The 22,596-nt window shown below is 54.8% G+C and overlaps 1 protein-coding gene across 1 annotated transcript; it reads right to left on the bottom strand.

Annotated features, from left to right (window-relative positions):
* Positions 1 to 1,568: 1,568 nt before the first annotated feature.
* Positions 1,569 to 21,025, bottom strand: LOC100090598 (NACHT, LRR and PYD domains-containing protein 3-like). Its single transcript, XM_029074177.1, has 11 exons — positions 20,667 to 21,025; positions 15,527 to 15,776; positions 14,137 to 14,168; positions 11,113 to 12,811; positions 10,200 to 10,370; positions 8,552 to 8,722; positions 6,370 to 6,540; positions 5,318 to 5,488; positions 3,902 to 4,072; positions 3,581 to 3,661; positions 1,569 to 2,083 (listed from the first exon to the last, which is right to left on the bottom strand). The coding sequence occupies exons 1-11, from the start codon at positions 20,668 to 20,670 to the stop codon at positions 2,074 to 2,076; spliced, it is 2,931 nt and encodes a 976-aa protein (XP_028930010.1). The 5' UTR covers positions 20,671 to 21,025; the 3' UTR covers positions 1,569 to 2,073.
* Between the last annotated feature and the right edge of the window lie 1,571 nt (positions 21,026 to 22,596).

The following is a 22,596-nucleotide window of genomic DNA, read 5'->3' on the forward strand; positions in this document are numbered from 1 at the left end:
GAGACCGTGAGCCCCACGTGAGACAGGTTGTCTTCACCCCGGTGCTTAGTACGGTGCGGCTCAGCGGAAAGAGCCCGGGCTTGGGAGTTAGAGGTCGTGGGGTCTAATCCCTACTCTGCCACTTGTCAGCTGTGACACTTCGGGCAAGTGACTTAACTTCTCCGTGCCTCAGTTACCTCATGGGGATTAAGACCGTGAGCCCCCCGTAGGACAACCTGATCACCTCGTAGCCACCCCGGCCCTTAGAACAGTGCCTGGCACAAAGTAAGTGCTATACAAATACCATCATTATTATTATTACTAGCCTCAGGGGGAAAAGGCCAGGCTGTGGAGGAGCGAGGAGGGAAACGGGGGGGGGGGGGGATTGGGGAAGGGATTGGATCTCCAAAGTGTTGCCATTGTGATAAAGGCTGTGTGTGTGTGTATGTGTGTGTGTTTTGTCATCGTTCTCTGTTGCTCCTCCCCTGGTCCAGTTTCTTCCTTATCGATCAGCCTTTAGTAATCCTCTAGACTGTAAGCTTGTCATGGGCAGGGAATTTGTCTGTTATATTGTTATATTGTACTCTCCCAAGCACTCAGTACGGTGCTCAGCACGGAGTAAGCACTCAATAAATATGATTAACTGACTCATCAGTCACGTGGCTTAGTGGAAAGAGCCCGGGCTTGGGAGTCGGAGGTCATGGTTTCTAATCCCGGCTCCACCACTTATCAGCTGTGTGACTTCGGCAAGTCACTTCACTTCTCCGGGCCTCAGTTCCCTCATCTGTGAAATGGGGATTAAGCCTGTGAGCCCCACGTGGGACAACCTGATGACCTTGTATCTACCCCACTGCTCAGAACAGCGCTTGGCACATAGTAAGCGCTTAACAAGTAACATCATTATTATCATTACTATTTACTGAGTTCCTACTGTGTGCAGAGTACTGTTCTAATAAATAATTTAGTAATTATGGTATTTAAGCGCTTACTATGTGCCAGGCACTGGGCTAAACGCTGGGGTGGATACAAGCAAATTGGGTTGGACACAGTCCCTGGCCCATATGGGGCTCACAATCTCGCTCCCCGTTTTCCAGATGAGGTCACTGAGGCACAGAGAAGTGAAGTGACTTGCCCGAGGTCAAAGAGAAGACAAGTGGCAGATCCGGGATTAGAACCCATGACCTTCTGACTCCCAGGCCCGGGCTGTATCCAATACACCATGCTGCTTCTGTCCTAAGCGCTTGGGAGAGTATGCTATAACAGAGTGGGTAGACCCGTTCCCTGCCACTGCTTTGCACACAGTAAAGCGCTCAATAAATATCCAGATTTTATCTTGCCGGTCTGGTAGGCTACGCGCTCACCCCCAAGGTCACCCAGCAGACAGGCGGCGGAGCCGGGATTCGATCCCGGATCCTTCCGACTCCCAGGCCCGGGCTCCAGCCACTAGTCCGTGATGCTTCTCCGTCGGTTCTTGCCCCCGTTTGATCGGGGCCGGGGGGGGGGGGGGGGGGGGGGGGGGGGGGGGGGGGGAGAGACGGGCAGATAATGGCCTCCCCCTGGACTCCACACACACGCATCGTTAACATGGATCGTCGAGAAGAGCTGCGTCTATCGCACCAAAAGTATAATTAATCGAAACACGCCGGCACAGGTGCAGCGATGAGGAGGAGGAGGAGCGGGGGAAAGTGGGTCACGGAGAGGGCTTCCGTGCTCTAGGAGGAGGGAGACATTATTATTATTAATAACTTGGTTACTTCATCTTCGTCCCCGGGAGCTAAAGGCCTCAAACCCAGTGCCGGGTGTCCTGGCTCCCGGATCTTGGAGCGACCGAAGTGACCGAAAGCAAACGGGTGTGATCCCAGCCAGCTTCTTGGAAGAGGTGGGTTTCGTGAAGAGATGAGAGGAGAGCCGTGGCTTGGCCAGAGGGGGAGGGCGTTAGAGGGGGGCTGGCGGGGGAGGGGGCTCGGTTGGAACAGGGAGCCCCAGTCCAGACGGTAGCAGGTGGGGGCAGATGGGGTTGGTGAGGGGCAGTGAACCCGAGGCCTTGACGCCATCTGACGCAGGCAGCTTCGGTCGTCCCTGAGGAAGATGCCATCAATGGAACCTGTAACCAGACGAGGGGAGACCCGTTACCGGGGTGGGTGGGTGGCTGGGGGCCAATGCCAGATTCCCACCATGCCCTCTGTCCCGGCGGTTCCCAGAATCGACCCTATCGGAAACACCCCACCTCCTCTTCAGATTTGCCTGCGGCTGTTGGGAGAAGCAGCGTGGCTTAGAGCACGGGCCCGGGAGTCACAAGGACCTGGGTTCTAAGGCCACGTGTCCGCTGTGAGGCCTTGGGCCAGTCGCTTCACTTCTCTGGGCCTCAGTTACCTCCTCTGTAAAATGGGGATTAAGAAAATGAGCCCCCTCTAGACTGTGAGCTCGTCGTGGGCAGGGATTGTCTCTCTCTAGTGCCGTAACGTACTTTCCACAGTGCTTAGTACAATGCTCTGTACATAGTAAGCGCTCAATAAATACGATTGAATGAATTCGGGACGGGGATTGTGTCCAACCTGATTAACTTGCATCTACCTCAGAGATTAGAACAGCACTTGGCACATAGTTAAGCGCTTAACCAGTGCCTCAGTTATTATATAGCATCTCGCCCACAGCATGTTCAGTAAATAGCATTGGTTGACTGAGCAGTTAAAGAAAATCAGGTTGGAATCAGGTTGAGACTCGGGCTGCCTGGGGGCCCGGTCACTGTGGCGTTTCCCTCGGAGCTCCACAGGACAGAAGGTGCAAAAGGAAGGTGGTCCTGTGTTTTTTTTTAAATAAATAGTAATAATAATCGTAAGTGCTTAAATACCAACATTATTATTATTATTTATAATTGTGGTGTTTAAGTGCTTACTAGGTACCAGGCACTGTACTAAGCGCTGGGGTAGATACAAGCAAATCAGGATGAACACAGTCCCTGTCCCATATGGGGCGCTCAGTCTTAATCCCCATCTTACATTTGAGGTCGCTGAGGCTCAGTGAAGTGATTTGTCCCAGGTCAAACAGCAGACAGGTGGTGGACCTGGGATTAGAACCCACAACCTTCTGACTCCCGGGCCCATGTTCTACCCACTAGCTCATGCTGTTTTCCAGCAAGGTTTGAGCGGTCGGGTCCCTCGAGGGATGCTTCGGGGCCTTATCGTTCACCTGAGCCGGGGGGAGACCAAGTTGGGGGATGCCGGGGGGGGGGGGCGGAGGGAAGTTCTCACCCAGATGGGATTGGTGAAGGGGGATGGGAAGGGGCGGGGAAAGGGGCAGGTGGGCACGGAGGGGTCCTCCGCCTGTCGTCGTCTCCTTGGGGGGCTGGGGCTAATGGAGCCAGTCCTGGGCTCACTGCAGGGTCATAGACAGCGGGAGTGGTCCAGACCCGGAGGGCTGCGGGTCAGCCCTCCCGTCGATGGGCAGGGATGGTCTCTACCTGTTGCCGAATTGTCCATTCCAAGCGCTTAGTACAGTGCTCTGCACATAGTAAGCACTCAATAAATAATATTGAATGAATGGACCGGTCAAAGGCCGGGAGACCAGATGAACAATCCGCTAACATCTTGCGGGCCGGTACCTGATTTTCAGCTCAGGTTTCATCTTCTGCACGGTCCTCATCTCCTCCTCCATTTTCTCGCTAAAGTGGGTCTTCCCCAACCTGTGGAAACACAGAGGGGGCTCCATCAGCTAGTCCTCAGCCGGTCAAGGCCCGTGGCGGGGGTCGGTGTGCGGCAGGGACGGACAGGGTCGGGGGTCCGGAGCCTGCTGAACGCCGACCCCTGCCCCGCTCAGCTCTCGGCTTCCCCCGGCCCCCTGCCAGGACCTCCTGGCTCAGGTCACCCCGCTCCCAGCTCTGGGGTCTGAAGGACGGGGACGGGGGCGGGGGCCGGAATTGGACCTGAGAATCTTCAGACCACAACTGGGCTGTTGAATCCCTTTCCAGATCACAGAGATCCCGGCGTCTCCCAGGACGTTGTCGTGCAGGATGAGCTCTCTCAGCTCCCGGTTGATGCCCAGCGCCTGGGACAGATCGGAACAACTCCGCGATGTCAGCTTGCACTTCTGTAACCTGCCGGAAGAGGTAACTGAGGCTCGCGGAAATTAAGTGACTTCCCCGAGGTCACACGACGGACGAGTGGCGGATCCGGGATTAGAACCCAGGTCCTTCTGACTCCCCGGCCAGGCTCTATCCACCAGGTCAGGCAGCTTCCCGACAACTCTCTTGTAGCGTACTCTCCCGAGCGCTTAGCACGGTGCTCTGCACACGATAAGCACTAGGTCGATATGATTAATCGATGAATGAATGGAATTGAGCACTTACTATGGGTAGAGCCCTGTACTAAGCTCTTGGGAGCGTTCAGTACAACCGAATCATTATTATAATTTTAGATGTATAATTATAATATATTTATAATAATAATAATGATATTTGTTAAGCGCTCACTACGAACCAGGCACTGTACTAAGCACCGGAGAGGATACAAGCAAATCAGGTTGGACAGCAGCGTGGCTCGGTGGAAAGAGCCCGGGCTTAGGAGACAGAGGTCGTGGGTTCGAATCCCGGCTCCGCCACCTGTCAGCTGTGTGACTTTGGGCAAGTCACTTGACTTCTCGGTGCCTCAGTTCCCTCATCTGGAAAATGGGGATTAAGACTGCGAGCCTCACGTGGGACAACCCGATTACCCTGTATCTCGCCCAGCGCTTAGAACAGTGCTCGGCACATAGTAAGCGCTTAACGAATACCAACATTATTATTATTCATTTACTCAATCGTATTTATTGAGCGCTTACTTTGTGCAGAGCGCCGTACGAAGCGCTTGCGGGGCTCACCGTCTCAATTCCCATTTTGCAGGTAAGGTAACTGAGGCCCAGAGATGTGAAGCGACTTGCCCCAGGTCACACAGCAGACACGCGGTGGAGCCGGGACTAGAACCCATGACCTTCTAACTCCCGGGCCCGTGCTCTACCCCCTACACCGTGCTGCTTTCCCAGATAGAATTATTACGGGCACGTACGTATCTGTTATTTATTTCTATTAATGCCTGTCTTCCCCCGTTTAGACCGTCAGCTCGTTGTGGGCAGGGAATGTGTCCGTTCTTCCGTTCCATTCAACTCTCCTAAGCGCCGAGTACAGCGCTCTGCACACGGTAAAGCGCTCGATAAATACGATCGAATGAACGAATGGGGGCCACGTTCCCCACCCACGAGGAGCTAAATCGACGGATCGACGCTGCCGTCGGCCTCCGCTCTGTCCCTACTGCAGTCCCCCGGCTCCCGGCCCTCCTCCCCCGTCCTACCGCCGGGCGCGAAGCACCTCAAAGTCTGTAGTTTACAGTTGGGGTGTCTCAGCCCCTCGCAGAGCAGGCAGACCCCCGCGTCTTCGAGGGAGTTGTAACTCAGGTCCAGCTCGGACAGGTCCCGGTTGATGCTCAGGACGGACGAGAGATCCGGACAGCAGTTCAGCGTGAGAGCGCAGTGTCGCAGCCTGAGGGCGGGAGAGAGAAAGAAACCGTCGTTTGGTTGGTTTTTAACGGTATTTGTTAAGCGCTTACTTTGTGCCAAGTACCGTACTAAGCGCTGGGATAGATCCAAATTAATCAGGTTGGACGTTGTCCCTAAGCGCTAAGATAGATACAGATGAATCGGGTTGGACACGGTCCCTGTCCCACGTTGGGCTCACAGTCTTTAATCTCCATTTTACAGATGAGGTAACGGAGGCACAAAATGAAGTGACTCGCCCAGGGCCGCACAGCAGACAAGTGGCGGAGCCAGGGTCAGAACCCAGGTTCTTCTGACTCCCAGGCCTGGGGTCACACCCACGAGGCCACATCAAACATCCAAAGAAGCAGCAGCAGAGTAGCTCAACGGAAAGAGCCCGGGCTTGGGAGTCAGAGGGCGTGGGTTCGAATCCCGGCTCCGCCGCTCGTCAGCTGTGTGACTTTGGGCAAGTCACTTCACTTCTCCGGGCCTCAGTTACCTCATCTGGAAAATGGGGATGAAGACTGTGAGCCCCACGTGGGACGACCCGATCACCTTGTGTCCCCCCAGAGCTTACAACAGTGCTCTGCACCTAGTAAGCGCTTAACAAATACCATCATTATTTATTATTATTAAAGCAGAGATTGAGACTGTGAGCCCCACGTGGGACAGGGACTGCGTCCAACCCGACTCGCTCGCGTCTACCCCAGCGCTTAGTACAGCACCCGGCACATAGCAAGCGCTTAACAAGTACCATAATCATTTGGCCACGCTGCTTCGTCTCCCCCGTTTCCTCATTTCCGGGCCCGGGCTAGGAAGAGAGAAGCAGGGCGGCCTCGTGGGAAGAGGGGGAGCATCTCTCCAGAGAGGAAAGAATCGGGGACTCACAGCAGGGCCTGCAGTTTGCAGTTTGGATGTTTGAGCCCCTCACAGATCAGGCTGACTCCCGTGTCTCCTAGGGCATTATTAAATAAGTCCAGTTTGGTCAAGTTTGCACTGGTGGTCAGCAGAGAGGAAAGAGCCGGGCCACAGGCCGACGTAAGAGCACAACTCTGGAGCCTGTAGGAGAGAGAACAGGGAGGCGCCCATCAGCTTCCCAATCAATCAATCTATCAATCCCCAACACAACCCTTCCTCTTCTTCAAATACCATAGCGACTCCGTGGACACACCCTTTCCAGAACGGCCCACCTTCGGCCGTAAAGTCGTTCTGGGACGTGTATCGGCAGTTTTCTCGGTAAAGACAGGGAAGTGGTTTACCATCTTCCTTCCGCGCCGTGAAACGCCTGAGCCTCCGCCGTTGTCTCCGATCAATGTCTTGATCCCTCCGTCATCCGCCTTTGACTCTTTCTCATGCCGTTGCTGCCCAGCACAGGTGAATCGACTTTATCTGGTGCCTCGGCTTCGACCTCTCCATTTTGAGAAGCCCTTTATGGCAGAGGTCTAAGCTTCATCAGCGTACTCAAACTCTCCTGCCAGCCTCGTTACCTCTATCTACCCCTAGCGCTTAGAACAGTGCTCGGCACGACGTAAGCGCCTAATGAATACCATCATCATCACCATCGTAAGGGGCCAAAGACTGTGAGCTCGTCTCTGGACTGTAAACTCGTGGTGGGCAGGGAATGTGTCGGTTTGTTGTTGCGCTGTACTCTTCCAAACGCTTTGCACACCGGAAGCGCTCAAAAATATGACGGAACTCATTAATTAATTATTCCTAGGAGAGAACCCACCCCTCAGGCGATAATAATTCCAGGATTATTCGAAAACTAGACAATTATGTGTAGTTAAGCACCTCCCAGTGCCGAGGAAGAGACGAGGTAATCGGATCGGACACCCTCCTCGTGGACCTGGTCTAAGAGGGAAGGGAGAAAAGGTGTTTTATCCCCGATCTACTGAGGAGGAAATGGAGGCACAGAGAAGCGTAGCGTTTTGCCCAAGGTCACGCAGCAGGCAAGTGGTGGAGCCGGGATTGGAAGCCAGGTCCTCCCACTCCCAGCCTTGTGTTCTTTCCACTGCTTCTCGAGGGATTTGAGGAAATGAATGTGATTAAACTGAGGGATCCTAAATGTTAATATTAGTTGGGTTAAAAGGAATAATAATAATCACGGTGGTATTTGTTAAGCACTTACAATGTGCCAAGCACTTCACTAAGCTTTGGGAGAAATAGAAGACAAACAGGTCAGACACAGTTCCTGTCCCACATGGGGCTTTTGTCTGAGTAGGAGTGAGGTTAGCTGATTAACTTGCATCTTCCCCAGCGCTTAGCACATTATAGGCATTTAATGAATACCTTGATTATTATTATTATTATTAAGTATTGAGTCCCCAGTTTACAGCAGAGGAAACTTGTTAATGAATTGTACAACGCCTCGATTCTATTTAGTTGGCCATTGTTTTTACGAGATGTTCTTCCCCTTGACTCTATTTATTGCCATCGTTCTCGTCTGTCCGTCTCCCCCAATTAGACCGTAAGCCCGTCTAACGGCAGGGACCGTCTCTATCTGTTGCCGACTTGTTCATTCCAAGCGCTTAGTACAGTGCTCTGCACATTAGTAAGCGCTCAATAAATACTATTGAATGAATGAATGAATGAATGAAACAGAGGCGTGGAGAAATGAAGTGACTCGCCCTAGGTCGCACAGCAGACACGTGGCGGAGCCGGCATTAGAACCCACGTCCTTCTGAATCCCAGGCCCGTGCTCTATCGGGAAAGCGTGGCTCACTGGAAAGAGCCCGGGCTTGGGAGTCAGAGGTCGTGGGTTCTAATCCCGGCCCTGCCACTTATCAGCTGTGTGACACTAGGCAAGTCACTTCCCTTCTCTGGGCCTCAGTTCCCTCATCTGTCAAATGGGGATGAAGACTGCGAGCCCCACGGGGGACAACCTAATTACCTCGTAACTACCCCAGCGCTTAGAACAGTGCTGGGCACATAGTAAACGCTTAACAGATACCATCATCATTGTTATCATTATCCACTAAGCCACGTTATATTCTCTCCCAAGGTCTTGGGACAGCGCTCCGCACACAGTAAGGGCTCAATGAATAGGACCGATTAATTGGTGGGGGCTTACCACAGTGTCTGTAGCTTACAGCTGGGGTGCCTCAGTCCCTCACAGAGCAGGCTCAGCCCGGAGTCTTTGAGGGCGTTGGAACTCAGGTCCAGCTCGGACAGGTTCCGGTCGGTGCTGAGGATGGAAGAGAAGTCCCGGCAGCTGTCCGGTGTGAGCAGGCAGTTCACCAACCTGAGGGGAGGAGACAGAGTCAGAACCCCCAGCCTCACCTGTTGTATTATTGATCAATCCATCACTGGTATTTATTGAGCGTTTACGATAGGACTGACCGACTAAGCGCTCTTCACCCGCTCAGCGCTCAGGGATGTGTCCGTTTATTGTCGTATCGTTCATTCGATCGTATTTATTGAGCGCTTACGATAGGACTGACCGACTAAGCGCTCTCCACCCGCTCAGCGCTCAGGGCTGTGTCCGTTTATTGTCGTATCGTTCACTCGATCGTATTTATTGAGCGCTGACTCTGTGCAGAGCACCGTACTAAGCGTTTGGAAAGTACAATTTGGCAACAGATAGAGACCATCCCTACCCAACAACGGGTTCACGGTCTAGAAGGGGGAGACAGACAACAAAATGAAACAAGTAGGCAGGTATCAGTAGCATCAAAATAGATAAAAATAATAATAGATATATACACGTACCCTGCCAAGCGCTTAGTACAGTGCTCTGCACTCAGTAAGCACTCAACAAATGCAACTGAATGAACGACGGTAAGCGCGAGAGAAGCAGCGTGGCTCAGTGGAAAGAGCACGGGCTTTGGAGTCAGGGCTCATGAGTTCGAATCCCAGCTCTGCCACTTGTCGACTGTGTGACTGTGGGCAAGTCACTTAACTTCTCTGTGCCTCAGTTCCCTCATCTGTAAAATGGGGATTAAGACCGTGAGCCCCAGGTGGGACAACCTGATTCCCCTATGTCTACCCCAGCGCTTAGAACAGTGCTCGGCACATAGTAAGCGCTTAACAAATACCAACATCATTATTAAACCGTAAGCTGATTGTGGGGAGGGAATGTGTCTATTTATTGTTATGTCCTATTCTCCGAAGCGCTTAGTAGAGTGTTTATATCTATAATTCTATGTATTGATATTGATGCTACTGATGCCCGTTTACTTGTTTTGATGCCTGTCTCCCCCCTTCTACACTGTAAGCCCGTTGTGGGCGGGGATCGTCTCTCTTTACTGCTGAATTGTACTTTCCAAGCGATTAGTACAATGCTCTGCACACAGTAAGCGCTCAATCAATATAACTGAATGATTTGAATGAACGAGAGGAAATCCTACTGATTGATTGGGAGGGTGCCACAGGATCAAAAGACACAGTCCCGGCCTCAAGGGGCATTCAGTCAAACGGGGGAGACTGGCAGGCGGGACTCATCTGGGCTGGGCAGGGAATGTTATATCGTTATAGTGTCCTCTCCCAAGCGCTCAGTACAGTGCTCTGCCACAGTAAGCGTTCAGAAGATACGATTGAATGAATGAATGAACGGTTCCATTCCCTACTCCCTTTCAAGCCCTTCAGAGGGTAGAAAATCAGAGGGATCAATCCCCGCCCCGGGAAGATCAGATGCCCCAAAGCCGACCCCGCTCTTCCGCCCCTCCCCGCCCACCCCAAAATGGACAACGTCCCAGGAAGAGAAGGAAGCTGGATTTTACCTCAGGGATTTGAGTTTGCAGTTGGGGTGTGAGAGCCCCTTACTGAGCAGCTCCGCCCCCCGCCTCCCGAGGTTCTTGTTCCTCAGGGCCAGGTGCGTCAGGCCTCGGTTGTTGGCGGAGGCTTCGGAGAGGCTCTCACAGAGCGTGTCCTGCAGCCAGTCTTGTGGCCTTCTGTGGGAAGGAAGGGAAAGGCGGAGTGCGATTCATCTCGTCGTTGCGCGGGGCGGGGGGCCGCGGGGGCGTTGGCTCAGGGGCCCAGTCTCTCCCGCGGCAGCCCCCTGCCACCTTGGATAATGAGAGAAGCCCCTCCTCGTCTGGCTTCTACCCACGCTCCTTCACATCGTCCCACCTCACCTACCCGCTGTCACTACTCCTCGTCTCCCTCTCTCCTCGGTAGTTGCCCGTCCACCTCCGCGTCTAATGGAAACTCCTCACCGTCTGCTTCCGAGCTCTCAATTATCATTACTGTGGTACTCGTTAAGCGCTTGCTACGTGCCAAGCACTATGCCAAGCGTTGGGGTAGATACAAGTTAATCAGATTGGACACAGTCCCCGTCCCGCATGGGGCTCAAACTCTTATCCCCATCTTACAGATGGGGTAAAACTGAGGCCCAGAGAACCGAAGTGACTTGCCCGAGGTCCCACAGCAGACAAGTGGCAGAGCGGGGATTAGAACCCAGATCCCTCCGACTCCCGGGCCCGTACTTTCTGACTACGCCACGTTGCTTCGTTCGTCTGTGAGATGGGGATTTAGACCGTGAGCCCCAGCAGGTGGGACAGGGACTGTATCCAACTCGATTACCTTGCGTCCGCCCCAGCGCTTAGTGCCCGGCACATAGTAAGCGCTTAACGAATGCCCTAGCAAAATACAGCGAGGGCTCCCAGAACGCCCTGATGGAACCGTGACCCTTACCGGTCGGCAGCCACCTCCGGCGTTCTTTCCGCCGCCGCTGCTGCGGCATCTGCTTCCGCAACGTTAAAAAACCTCATCAGTTCGATAGAGCACAGGTTCCGGCTGTTCCGGAGGCAGAAGGCCACCACGATCTGGTCCATCCGGGTGCGGACGTCGATGTCGATCTTCCGGAAGCTCCCCATCGCCCGCTCCACGAAGTCCACCTCCTGGATCTCGTAGAAGCAGTAGAGCCACTGGAGCGTGGGCCCCGGCAGGGCTTCCTTCCGCGCGGACGTGTCGATCCACTCGACCAGGGCCCGCCGGGCCTCCGGGCGCACCACGCAGTCCATCGTCGCCTTCAGGTCGGCCACGCGCTCGCGGTTGAGGAGCCCGAAGAAGAAGCGCACGGTGAGCGTCAGGAAGCCGGTGTCGCACAGCCGGTAGTGCTGGAGGAGCGTCCTCGCGTCCGGGAGGGGCCCCGGCCCCGTCTCGTCCGGGCCCAGCAGGTAGAACAGGGCGGCGAAGAACTCCTGGAAGGTCAGGTGGACGAAGCTGAAGAGCGTCTCGCAGTCGACGTCCTTCTCGAAGACGTCCACGTGCAGGAAGGCGGAGAGGCCGTCTTCCGGAAGGCCGTGCTTCCTGAGGTCGGCCTTCCGGAACAGGATCCTCTGGCTCAGGATCCCGTCCGCCGCCAGGGAGCACAGGCCGCGGAGGTGGGCGGGCGGGACCCGGGAGGGCAAGTGGCGGGCCGGCCTGAGGAGGGAGGACAGGAAGGACAGGTAGACGGCCGTGGTGGTCTTGGAGGCCTGGGCGAGGTCCTCCCTGCGGTCCATCTGCTGCCTCAGCCCGGTGCAGACGATCCAGCAGATCAGCGGGACGAAGCACATGGTGAAGAGGACGTCGTTCTCCTGGATGAAGGCCAGGGCCCGGTTGGCCCGCCCGGAATCCAGGAAGTAGTGGTGGAAGTACTCGGCCCTCTCCGCCTCGGAGAAGCCCAGGATCTCGGCCCGCCGGGGCCACCTGAGGAGCGGGCGGAGGCTCTCGGCGGCGGCCGGCCGCGTGGTGATGAGCAGGGAGGCCTTGGGGAAGAGTCGCTTGCGGATCAGGTGGGCCAGGAGCGACCCGACCGGCCTCTTGTCCTTCCAGTCGACGAACAGGTCGTCGTCGTCGTCCGCCGCCCCCGGCCAGCCGCCCGAGGACCAGCCGAGTTCGTCGAAGCCGTCCACCAGGAAGAGGAGCCGGTCCGACCGCCGGCAGATCTCGGAGAGCGGGACGCCGTCGTCGTCGCAGCACTGCTGGATCAGCTGGACCGCGCTGCGCTTCCTCTCCAGGTTCAACTCCCGGCAGTGGACGTAGAAGGCGAAGTCGAAGCGGCCCGGGTAGAGGGTGCCCGCCGCCCAGTCCAGCATGACCTTCCGGGCCAGCACGGTCTTCCCGATGCCCGCGGACCCCTGCAGGACCACCGTGAGCGGGGGCTCCAGGCCCTCCGCGTCCGGGTCGAAGAGGGCTTCCACGTGGACCCGGCGCGAGACCCAGGAAGTGGGCTGGCGGCCCAGGGCCAGGAGCTCGTGCTGGCGCTGGGCCAGGCTGCGGTGCTCCTCCACCAGCAGCAGCGGGGTGTAGCGCACTTCCAGGGCCACCTTCTCCCCCAGACGGGCGTTCCTCTCCTCCAGGTACCGGAACTTCCACCTCACGTACTTTAAGTACTTCTCCCGGTAATCTGGGCCCGAGGCGTCAAGCGGGTTAGGGGAGGGCGGATTCCTCCTGCCCCCCGGGGCCCAGCCCCCTCCCCTCTCCCAACCCTCTTTCGGGGCACCCCCAGCCCCCTCCCATTCATTCATTCGATCGTATCGGTCCATCCAGCGCTTGCTTTGTGGAGAGCACCGTGCTAAGCGCTTGGGAGACTACCGCAGAACAGCGAGCAGACACGTTTCCTGCCCACATGGAGCTTTCCCACCCTTCATTCATTCAGTCGCATTTATTGAGCGCTTACTGAGACTGTTAGTTCATTGTGGGAAGGGAATGTCACCGTTCATTGAAGCGTGGCTCAGTGGAAAGAGCATGGGCTTTGGAGTCAGGGCTCATGAGTTCGAATCCCAGCTCTGCCACTTGTCGGCTGTGTGACTGTGGGCAAGTCACTTAACTTCTCTGTGCCTCAGTTCCCTCATCTGTAAAATGGGGATTAAGACTGTGAGCCCCACGTGGGACAACCTGATTCCCCTGTCTACCCCAGCGCTTAGAACAGTGCTCGGCACATAGTAAGCGCTTAACAAATACCAACATTATTATTATTATTATTATTGTACTTTCCCAAGCGTTTAGGACAGTGCTCTGCACACGGTAAATGTTTAATGAATGAGTGAAAGAATGAATGAATGAGTGAACGAAAGAAGGGACACATACCCTGCCCGCAACGAGCTTGCCGTCTAGAGGGAGGGAGACAGACGTTAATAGAAATGAATCCCGGGCAGCGGGGCACCCTCAGCCCTGATCGACGGGGCGAGGAAGCGGGGTTCAGAAAAACGTCTGGGCCTAGTGGTCAGGTTGCTCGGCACACAGTTAGCGCTCAATAAATCTTCTAGACTGTACACTTATCGTGGGCAGCGGATGTGTCTCTTTACTGTTGTACTGTACTCTCCCAAGCGCTTAGTATAGTATAGTAAGTATAGTATAATAAGCGCTCAATAGATGCGATTCAATGAATGACAGGGACTGCGCCCAACCTAAATTGGTTGCAACCATCCCGGCGCTTAGTACAGTGCCTGGCACAGAGTAAGCACTTAACAAATGCCACATCATAATTACTAATATTATTGTTATTATTACTAGGAACTGACCTCTGGGCCCATCCCTTCAACGGGGCTGAGGGTGGGATTTTTCGGGGAATTTGACGGGGGGGGAGGTTTCCGAGGGCTGGGCTGGGCTGGGGGTCCTGACCACCTCCCACTTCCCTTGTCTGTGCTCCCAGGGCTCCCATGTTTGACCGCCTTCCCCCCCGTCCAGGGCACGAGACGGGGTTCCCAGACCCCCTCACGGTATACTCACCCTCCGCCAGGCTCACGCCCTCCCACGGCTGCCTGCAGTTGGGATAGAGGCAGACGAGAACGTCACTGTGAGTCTCAAACACTGTGAGCTCGTTGTGAACGGGGAACGTGTCTACCGACACTGTACAATCGGTCTCTCCTAACCGCTTAGCACAATACAATACACACAGTGAGCGCTCTATAAATACAATTGATTGATTGATTCATTTGCTCAATTGTACTGAGCGCTTACTGTGTGCCAAGCACTGTACTAAGCACTTAGGAGAGTGCAAAACAACAATAAATAGACACATTCCCTGCCCACAGTGAGCTTATTGATCGGTCGATGAACCTGGGGCTGGAACGGAGGGGAGCTTGATGGGAGGGGAGTGGGGGACGGCGTGGCCACTCCCCCGCAAAGCTGAGTCTGGGGTTCGATTTGGGGATCTGGGCTTCACTGAGGGGGCTTGGGGATTCGGGGAGAATGGAAGTCCCGAGCCCCAGGTTTGGGCTCAGCCTGGGGTGTGTTGGGGGAGGGGTGTCCAGGGGCAGATGAGGCTGGAGGGAGGGGGTTGATCCCAGCACCGCCCAGGAGTTAGAGGCGGGGGTCCTCTAGACCCCAGGGAGCAGGCCCGGGAACCGGAGTATCTGGGTTCTAATCCCGACTGCATCGCTTGTCTGCTGCTTGGGTGAGTCACTTCACTTCTCTAGCCCGTCAGCTCATTTTGGGCAGGAAACATTTCCGCTATTCTCTTGTCTTGTACTCTCCCAAGTGCTTAGAACGGTGCTCTGCACATAGTAGGCACTCAATAAATACCATTGACTGATTGACTGATTCCCTGAGCCTCAGTTACCTCGTCTGTAAAATGGAGAGTAGGTCTCTGAGCCCCAATAGGGCTGAGGACTGCAGCCAACCTGATGTTGGTAAACACCCCAGCATTTGTACAGGGCCTGTCCTATGTAAACACTTAACAAATATTGTTTTTAACAAATATCCTCCCCCCTCAAATAATAATTATGGTACTTGTTAAGCGCTTACTAAGACAAGCACTGTTCTAAGCGCTGGGGTAGATACGAGTTAATCAGGTTGGGCACAGTCCCTGTCCCACATGGGGCTCACAGTCTTCATCCCCATTTTTTCCAGTTGAGGCACCCGAGGCCCCGAGAAGCGAAGCGACCTGCCCAAGGTCACCCAGCAGACAAGTGGCGGAGCCGGGATTAGAAGCCACGGCCTTCTCGCTCCCAGGCCCCCGGCTCTGTCCGCTACGTCACGCTGCTTCTCTAGAACAGAAGGCGTCTCTTCTATAGTTAGACCGTCCTCTCCCAAGCGCTTAGTAGGGTGCTCTACACACAGTAAGCGCTCAATAAATACGATTTTAAAAAAGCGGGGGAGGGGGTGGGAGGGATGGTACCCGTCCAGCTCCGCCACCAACTGGGGATGTATCTTCCTCATGGCCTGGTAGAGCAGGTTCTTGCAGTCCCGATCCCAGGACAGGCTGTACGTGAAGAGCTTCCTCATCTGATCGAAGCTGGTGGCCCCGGCCAGCACCGTCTGGTACTGCTCCTCCGACAGCACCTTGCCGTGCAGAAGGTCCAGCAGCGGCTTCACCGACGTCACCCGCCCGATCAGCTGCCCCCGGTGCCGGTCCACAAAGTGCTCAGCTGAGGGGAGGAGGCGATGAGTCATTCGTTCGTTCATCCCGTTGTGTTAATTGAGCTCTTACTGTGTGCAGAGCGCCGTACTGAGCGCTTGGGAGAGGACAGTACAACAATAAGAAGACCCACTCCCTGCCCACCACGAATTGACGGTCTAGATGGGGAGACTGCAAGCTCCCGGAGGGCAGGGGACGGGTCCACGGACTCTGTCGGATCGGACTCTCTCAGGCGCTCGGTACGGTGCTCTGCACACCGTAGGCGCTCCGTAAATTCCATTGATCGACTCACTGGTTAATGTCGGTCTCCCCCTCTAGACTAAGCTCCCTGTGGGCAGGGAATCCATCTACCAACTCTGTTGTATTGGACTCTGCCAAGCTCTTAGTACAGGGCTCTGCACACAGAAAGCGCTCTGTAAAGACCATTGTTTGAGGGAGGGAGGGAGGTGCAGCTGACTCTGGGGAGGGGTATGGATCCTGAGGAGCTGGTGGTCCAGGAGGACCTGGGTCCTAATCCCGGCTCTGCCATTTGTCTGCTGCGCGACCTTGGGTAAGTCACTTAATTTCTCTGAGCCTCCGTTCCCTCATCTGTAAAATAGAGATGAAGATTGGGAGCCTCATATGGGACCCGGACTGTGCCCAACTTGATTAGCTTGTAGCTACCTCAGCGCTTAGTACAGTGCCTGGCACAGAGTAAGCATTCAACAGATACCATTAAAAAAAAATAATAAAGGAGGTACCAGAAAACCACGTTGACTCTGGGGTTGGCACAGAAATGGGCAACGGAACCCCCAACCAAGTGCCGGGAAAGGGTGAGGAGAAATGGGGGTGATGGCTTGGACACCCCCACCCACCCGGCTTGGTCAGATTGGTTTGAGGGGGGCGGAGGCCCGGACCACTTGAAAGTCTCCCAAGGAGATGCAGTTCTAGACCGTAGAGACTGTAAGCTCGTTGTGGGCAGGGACTGTATCTCCCTATTTGGGATAGGGACTGTGTCCAAAATGCTTGACTTGTATAATAATAATAATGATAATAATTATGGTATTTGTTAAGCTCTTATTATGTGCCAAGCACTGTTCTAAGCGCTGGGATAGATACAAGGTAATCAGGTTGTCCCACGGGGGGCTCACAGTCTTAATCCCCACTTTACAGATGAGGTAACTGAGTCATAGAGAAGTTTAGTGGCTTGCCCAAGGCCACACAGCAGACTGTTGGTGGAGTCGGGATTAGAACCCATGTCCTCTGACTCCCAGGCCTCTGTTCTTTCCATTATGTCACGCTGCTTCTGCGCGGCTACCTCGGTGGTCAAACAGTGCTTGGCACGTGGTAAATTCTTAACAAGTACCATAATAACAGTTATTATTATATCATACTCTCCCCAGCACTTAGTACAGTGATCCGCACACAGTAAGAGCTCAATAAATACGATTGGTTTATTGATTCTCATGTACCCGCTACCCTACTCACACTCCCAGTCCCCACCTCCACCCCAAGCAAGAGTTTTTTAGGCCTGGGGGGGGGGGCGGGGGGTGTCCCCAGTGCCTCCCATATCGAGTCTGCACCCCAAAACTCCCCAGAGAGTTTGAGGCTCCAAGACATCGCCCTGATCAGATCAAACACCAGAGAAGCAGTGTAGCCTAGTGGAAAGAGCCCGGGCCCGCGAGCCAGAGGAGCTGGGTTCTAATCCCGACCCTGCCCCTCACCTGCTGGGCGACCGTGGGCAAGTCGCCTTTCGGCTAAGCGCTCAGTACGGTGCTTTGCACACGGCATATATGATCGAATGAAAGTACGGGCCTCGGTTTTCTTGTCTGTAAAATGGGGACAAGCTCCCTTTGACCGAATCTGCTAATATCGTACTTAGTACAGTCCTCGGCTGGGTGTATCTACTTAACAGATGACATTATTCTGGTTAACACCTGCCAGAACGGAAGTGTTTCTGATTCACCCCGCTTCCTAGAATGGAAATTTGCTTAGCACTTTCTGTTTCCACAGCCAACCCTCCCCTCCCTCTCCCCCTGCAGCCCAGTCTCAGTTTCTTTTCTTCCTTCCCGTCCTCTCCCACTGCCCGACTCTCCAGGTCCCCCTCCTTCTCCGTGCCGGAGAGGCCTGTGTGGACTTTGAGGGGCAGGGGGATACCGAGGGTCTCCCCCCACCCCACGAAGCAGGCAGACCCAACCCCGGGGTCCTCACGGCCTCTCAGGGGGAGAAAGGAGAGATTCCTTCTAATCCCGGCTCGGCCACTTGTCAGCTGTGTGACTGTGGGCAAGTCACTTCCCTTCTCTGTGCTTCAGTTACTTCATCTGTAAAATGGAGGTTAACTGTGAGCTCCACGAGGGACAACCTGATTACCCTGTATCTCCCCCAGCGCTTAGAACATTGCTCTGTGCATGGTAAGCGCTTAACAAATACCAACATTATTATTATTACTATTATTATTATCTCCAGGAGAAGCAGCGTGACCTAGTGGGTAGACCCCAGGCCTGGGAGTTAGAAAGCCCTAGTGCTCCAATTCCGGCTCTGCCACTTATCTGCTGCGTGAACTTGGGCAAGTCACTTTGCCTCTCTGGGTCTCAGTTACCTCATCTGGACTATGGGGATCGAGGCTGTTAGCCCCACGTGGGACATGGACTGTGTCCAACCCGATTAGCTGTGAGCCCGTCGTTGGGCAGGGATTGTCTCTATCTTTTGCCAAATTGTACATTCCAAGCGTTTAATACAGTGCTCTGCACGTAGTAAAAGCTCAATAAATAGTATTGAATGAATTAGCTTGAATCTGCCCCAGCGCCTGGCACATAGTAAAGCAGTTAAATACCATTTAAAAAAAAATGATCAGACTCTGAGGTAAGAACAGGATCAGGACAAGCTTCCGGCGAAGGGCCGGGGGATAATAATAAATATTAATAATTATGGTATTTGTTAAATGCTATGTGCAGTCCCTGTCATTCATTCATTCAATCGTATTTATTGAGGGCTTACTGTGCGCAAAGCACTGTACTAAGTCCTTGGGAGAGTACAATACAACAATAAAGCAGACACATTCCCTGCCCCCAACGAGTTCACAGTCTAGAGGGGAAGACAGACGATATGACTAAATAAATGGATAGCTAAATGAATAGATTACAGCTATAATATTAATAATAATAACAACCGTGGTATTCATTAAGTGCTTACTATGTGCCAGGCACTGCACTAAGCGCTGGGGTGGATACAAGCAGATCAGGTTGGACACAGTCCCTGTCCTACATGAGCCTCACAGTTTCGATTCCCCCCTTCTACAGATGAGGTCACTGAGGCGCAGAGAAGGGAAGCGACCTACCCTAGGTCACACAGTAGACAAGTGGCGGAGTCGGGATTAGAACCCATGACCTTCTGACCGCCAGGCCCACAAGAAGCAGCGTGGCTCAGTGGAAAGAGCCCGGGCTTGGGGTGTGTCCCTTGTGTTGGTGTCCCTGGGGTGGGTCACTATTAGGAATGAGAGTGCGACCCTTCAGCTTGGCCACTGACTCCTTCTCCCCCCAACTACACTTTTTTCCCCCCTCTTCTTCCTCTCCTCCCCCTTTTCTTCCTCCTCCTCTTCCTCCTCTCCCTTCTCTCCTTCTTTTTCCCCTTTCTCCCCCCTCCTTCTCTCCTTCCTCCTCCCCGTCCTTCCCGTTAATCAATCAGTTGTATTTACTGAGCGCTTACTAGGTGCAGGGCACTGACCCCAGAGCTTGGGAAAGTACAGGGTGTCGGTAAATCGACACCGTTGATTGGTAGACACACTTTTCCTCCCCTCCTCCTTCTCCTCTCCCCTCCTTCCAATCATTCAGTGATATTTATTATTTGCCGTGTGCAGAGCCCTGTACTATGGGAGAGTACGCTAGAACAGAGTTGGTAGACGCACTCCTCCTCCCTCTCCTCTTTCCTCTTCTCCCCCTCCTCACCCATCGAATTGTCCATTCCAAGCGCTTAGTCCAGTGCTCCGCACATAATGAGCGCTCAATAAATACTACTGAATAAATTAAGCCCCCTTCTCCGTCTCCGAAGCACGTGGCTCACTGGCAAGAGACCGGGCTTGGGAGCCAGAGCTCATGGGTTGGAATTCCGGCTCTGCCACTTGTCAGCTGTGTGACTGTGGGCAAGTCACTTCACTTCTCTGGGCCTCAGTGACCTCATCTGGAAAGTGGGGATTAACCGTGAGCCTCACGTGGGACAACCTGATGACCCTGTATCTTCCCCAGCGCTTAGAACAGTGCTCTGCACATAGTAAGCGCTTAACAAATACCAACATAATTATTCTCCCCCTCCTTCTCCCTTTTTCCCCCTCCTCCTCCCCTTTCTCCCCCTCCTCTCCCTTCTCCTCCTCCTCCTCCCTATTCTCCCCTTCCTGCCCTTCCTCCTTCTCCCCCTCCTCCCCCTCCTCCACTCATCCTCCCCCCTCCTCCCCCTCCTCCTCCACCCCTTCTCCCCCTCCTTACCTATCCCTCTTCTCCCCTCCTCCTCCCCCTCCTCCTCCCCCTTTTCCCCTCCTCACTCACCCCTTCTCCCCCTTTTCCCCTTCTCCCCTTCCTCCCCTTTCCCCTCCTCCTCCCCTACCCCTCTTCTCCCCTCCTCCTCCCCCTTTTCCCCTCCTCCCCAATCCCCCTTCTCCCCCTTTCTGCCCCTCCTCCCCCTCCTCCCTCCTCCTCACCTATCCCTCTTCTACCCTCCTCCTCCCCCTTCTCCCCCTCCTCCCTTTTTTCTCCCCCTCCTCCCCCCCTCCGCCCCCTGCCCCGGTCCCGCCGCTGCCCGCGGCCGGGGCCCTCCGCTGCCCGGCCTCCGCCCTGGTGTCCCCGCTCCCTGCCCGGAGGTGCCAGCGGTCTCGGAGCCCCCCGGGCCGGGCCGGTCCCGTCCCGTCCCGTCCCGTCGGTGCCCCCCTCACCCATGGCCCGGGCGGCGTCCTGCGCTGCTCCCACCCCGCAGTCCTCGTCCGGACCTCCCGGCTCTGCCCGCTGCGGCGGGCTCGGTCCCGGGGTCGGTCCCGGGGTCGGTCCCGGGGTCAGCTCCGGGGTCAGCTCCGGGGTCGGTCCCGGGGTCGGTCCCGGCTTCGGCCCCGGGGTCAGCCGGAGGAAATGCGGTCCTCGGGGCCGGGACCTCGGCCACCCACCGCGGGCACAAATCTCAAACCATCCCCGCGGCCGCACAGGAAAATGAAAGTCTCCCCCCAAAAAGCCCCCGATTTCCGGGCCCTGGGCCCGTCCCGGCAGGACCGGGACCCGCCCAGGGGGGACCGGTCCTCAACTCGGCCCCTACGGCTTCTCTCCCCTTTCTCTGTCACCCCTCCTTCTCCCCGCCTTCCTCCGCCACTCCCCCTTCTCTCCGCCTTCCCCTACATCGGGCCCTCTCCCTTTCATTCATTCGATCGTATTGACCGAGAGCTTATTAGTAATATTGGTATTCGTTAAGCGCTTACTATGTGCCGAGCGCTGTTCTAAGCCCTGGGGGAGATACAGGTGGTCTCACGTGAGGCTCCCAGTCTTCATCCCCATTTGACAGATGAGGGGACTGAGGCCCAGAGAAGTGAAGCGACTCGCCCACGGTCACCCAGCTGGGAAGTGGCAGAGTCGGCATTCGAACCCATGACCTCGGACTCCCAAGCTTATTGTGTGCAGAGCACTGGTCTAACGGCTTGGAAAGTGCAATTCGGCAACAGACAGAGACAATCCCTATCCACGATCGGCTCACAGCCTACATCCTCCTCTCCCGCCCTCTCCCCTCCTCCTCTCCACACCTCCTGATTACCTCGAAAAAAAAAATGTGATCTTTGTTAAGTGCTTACTCTGTGCAAAGCACTTGTTCTAAGCGCTGGGGGATACAAGGTGATCGCGGGGCTCGCAGTTTACAGATGAAGTCACTGAGGCACAGACTTGCCCAAAGTCACTCAGCTGACTAGCGGCAGGGGCGGGATTAGAACCCACGACCTCTGACTCCAGAGCCCGGGCTCTTTCCACTGAGCCACACTGCTTCTTTGTGTCTCTTACCCTCTATCTACCCCAGTGCTTAGAACAGCACTCTGCACGTAGTAAGTGCTTAACAAATACCATAATTATTATTATTATCTACCCCAGCGATTAGAACAGTGCCTGGCACATAGCAAGCGCTTAACAAATACTATTATTATTATTATCTTCCCCCTCTCCGTGTCTCACCACTCCTCCTCCTCTTCAGCCTCCCCTGCTCCTCCTCCTCCTCTCTCTCCACACCTCCCACGTTCTCCTTTCCTTCCCCCACCTGCTCCAGGATTCCCTTCTCTCCTTCCTCCTCTCCCGCCTCCCAATCAATCATATATATTGAGCGCTATTGTGGGCAGACCACTGTACTAAGCGCTTGGAAGAGCACAATATAAACGAGCTGGCGAAGATGTTCCCTCCCACAACAAGTCTAGAGGGGAAGACGGACTTAATAATAATAATTATGGCATCTGTTAAGTGCTTACTATGTGCCAGGCACCGCACCAATCGAATACGAGCAAATCGGGTTGGACACAGTCCCTGTCCCACTTGGGACTCGCGGGTCTCAATCCCCATTTTTCAGATGAGGTAACTGAAGTCCCAAGAAATGAAGTGACTCGTCCAAGGTCATACAGCAGACAGGTGGCAGAGCCGGGATGAGAACCCACGACCTTCTGACTCCCAGGCCCGTGCTCCAGCCACTACGCCATGCTGCTTCTCGTGATTATTATAAATCAATAAATTACTGATACGGACGTAAGTACTGAGGGCCTTGAGGGAGAGGTGAATAAAGGATGTGAATCTAAGTGCAAAGGAGACACCCAGGGGAGCGGAAGAAGAGGAAATGAGGGCGTAGCCAGG

Source organism: Ornithorhynchus anatinus, chromosome 10, assembly GCF_004115215.2.
Source record: "Ornithorhynchus anatinus isolate Pmale09 chromosome 10, mOrnAna1.pri.v4, whole genome shotgun sequence".
NCBI classification, from domain to species: domain Eukaryota; kingdom Metazoa; phylum Chordata; class Mammalia; order Monotremata; family Ornithorhynchidae; genus Ornithorhynchus; species Ornithorhynchus anatinus.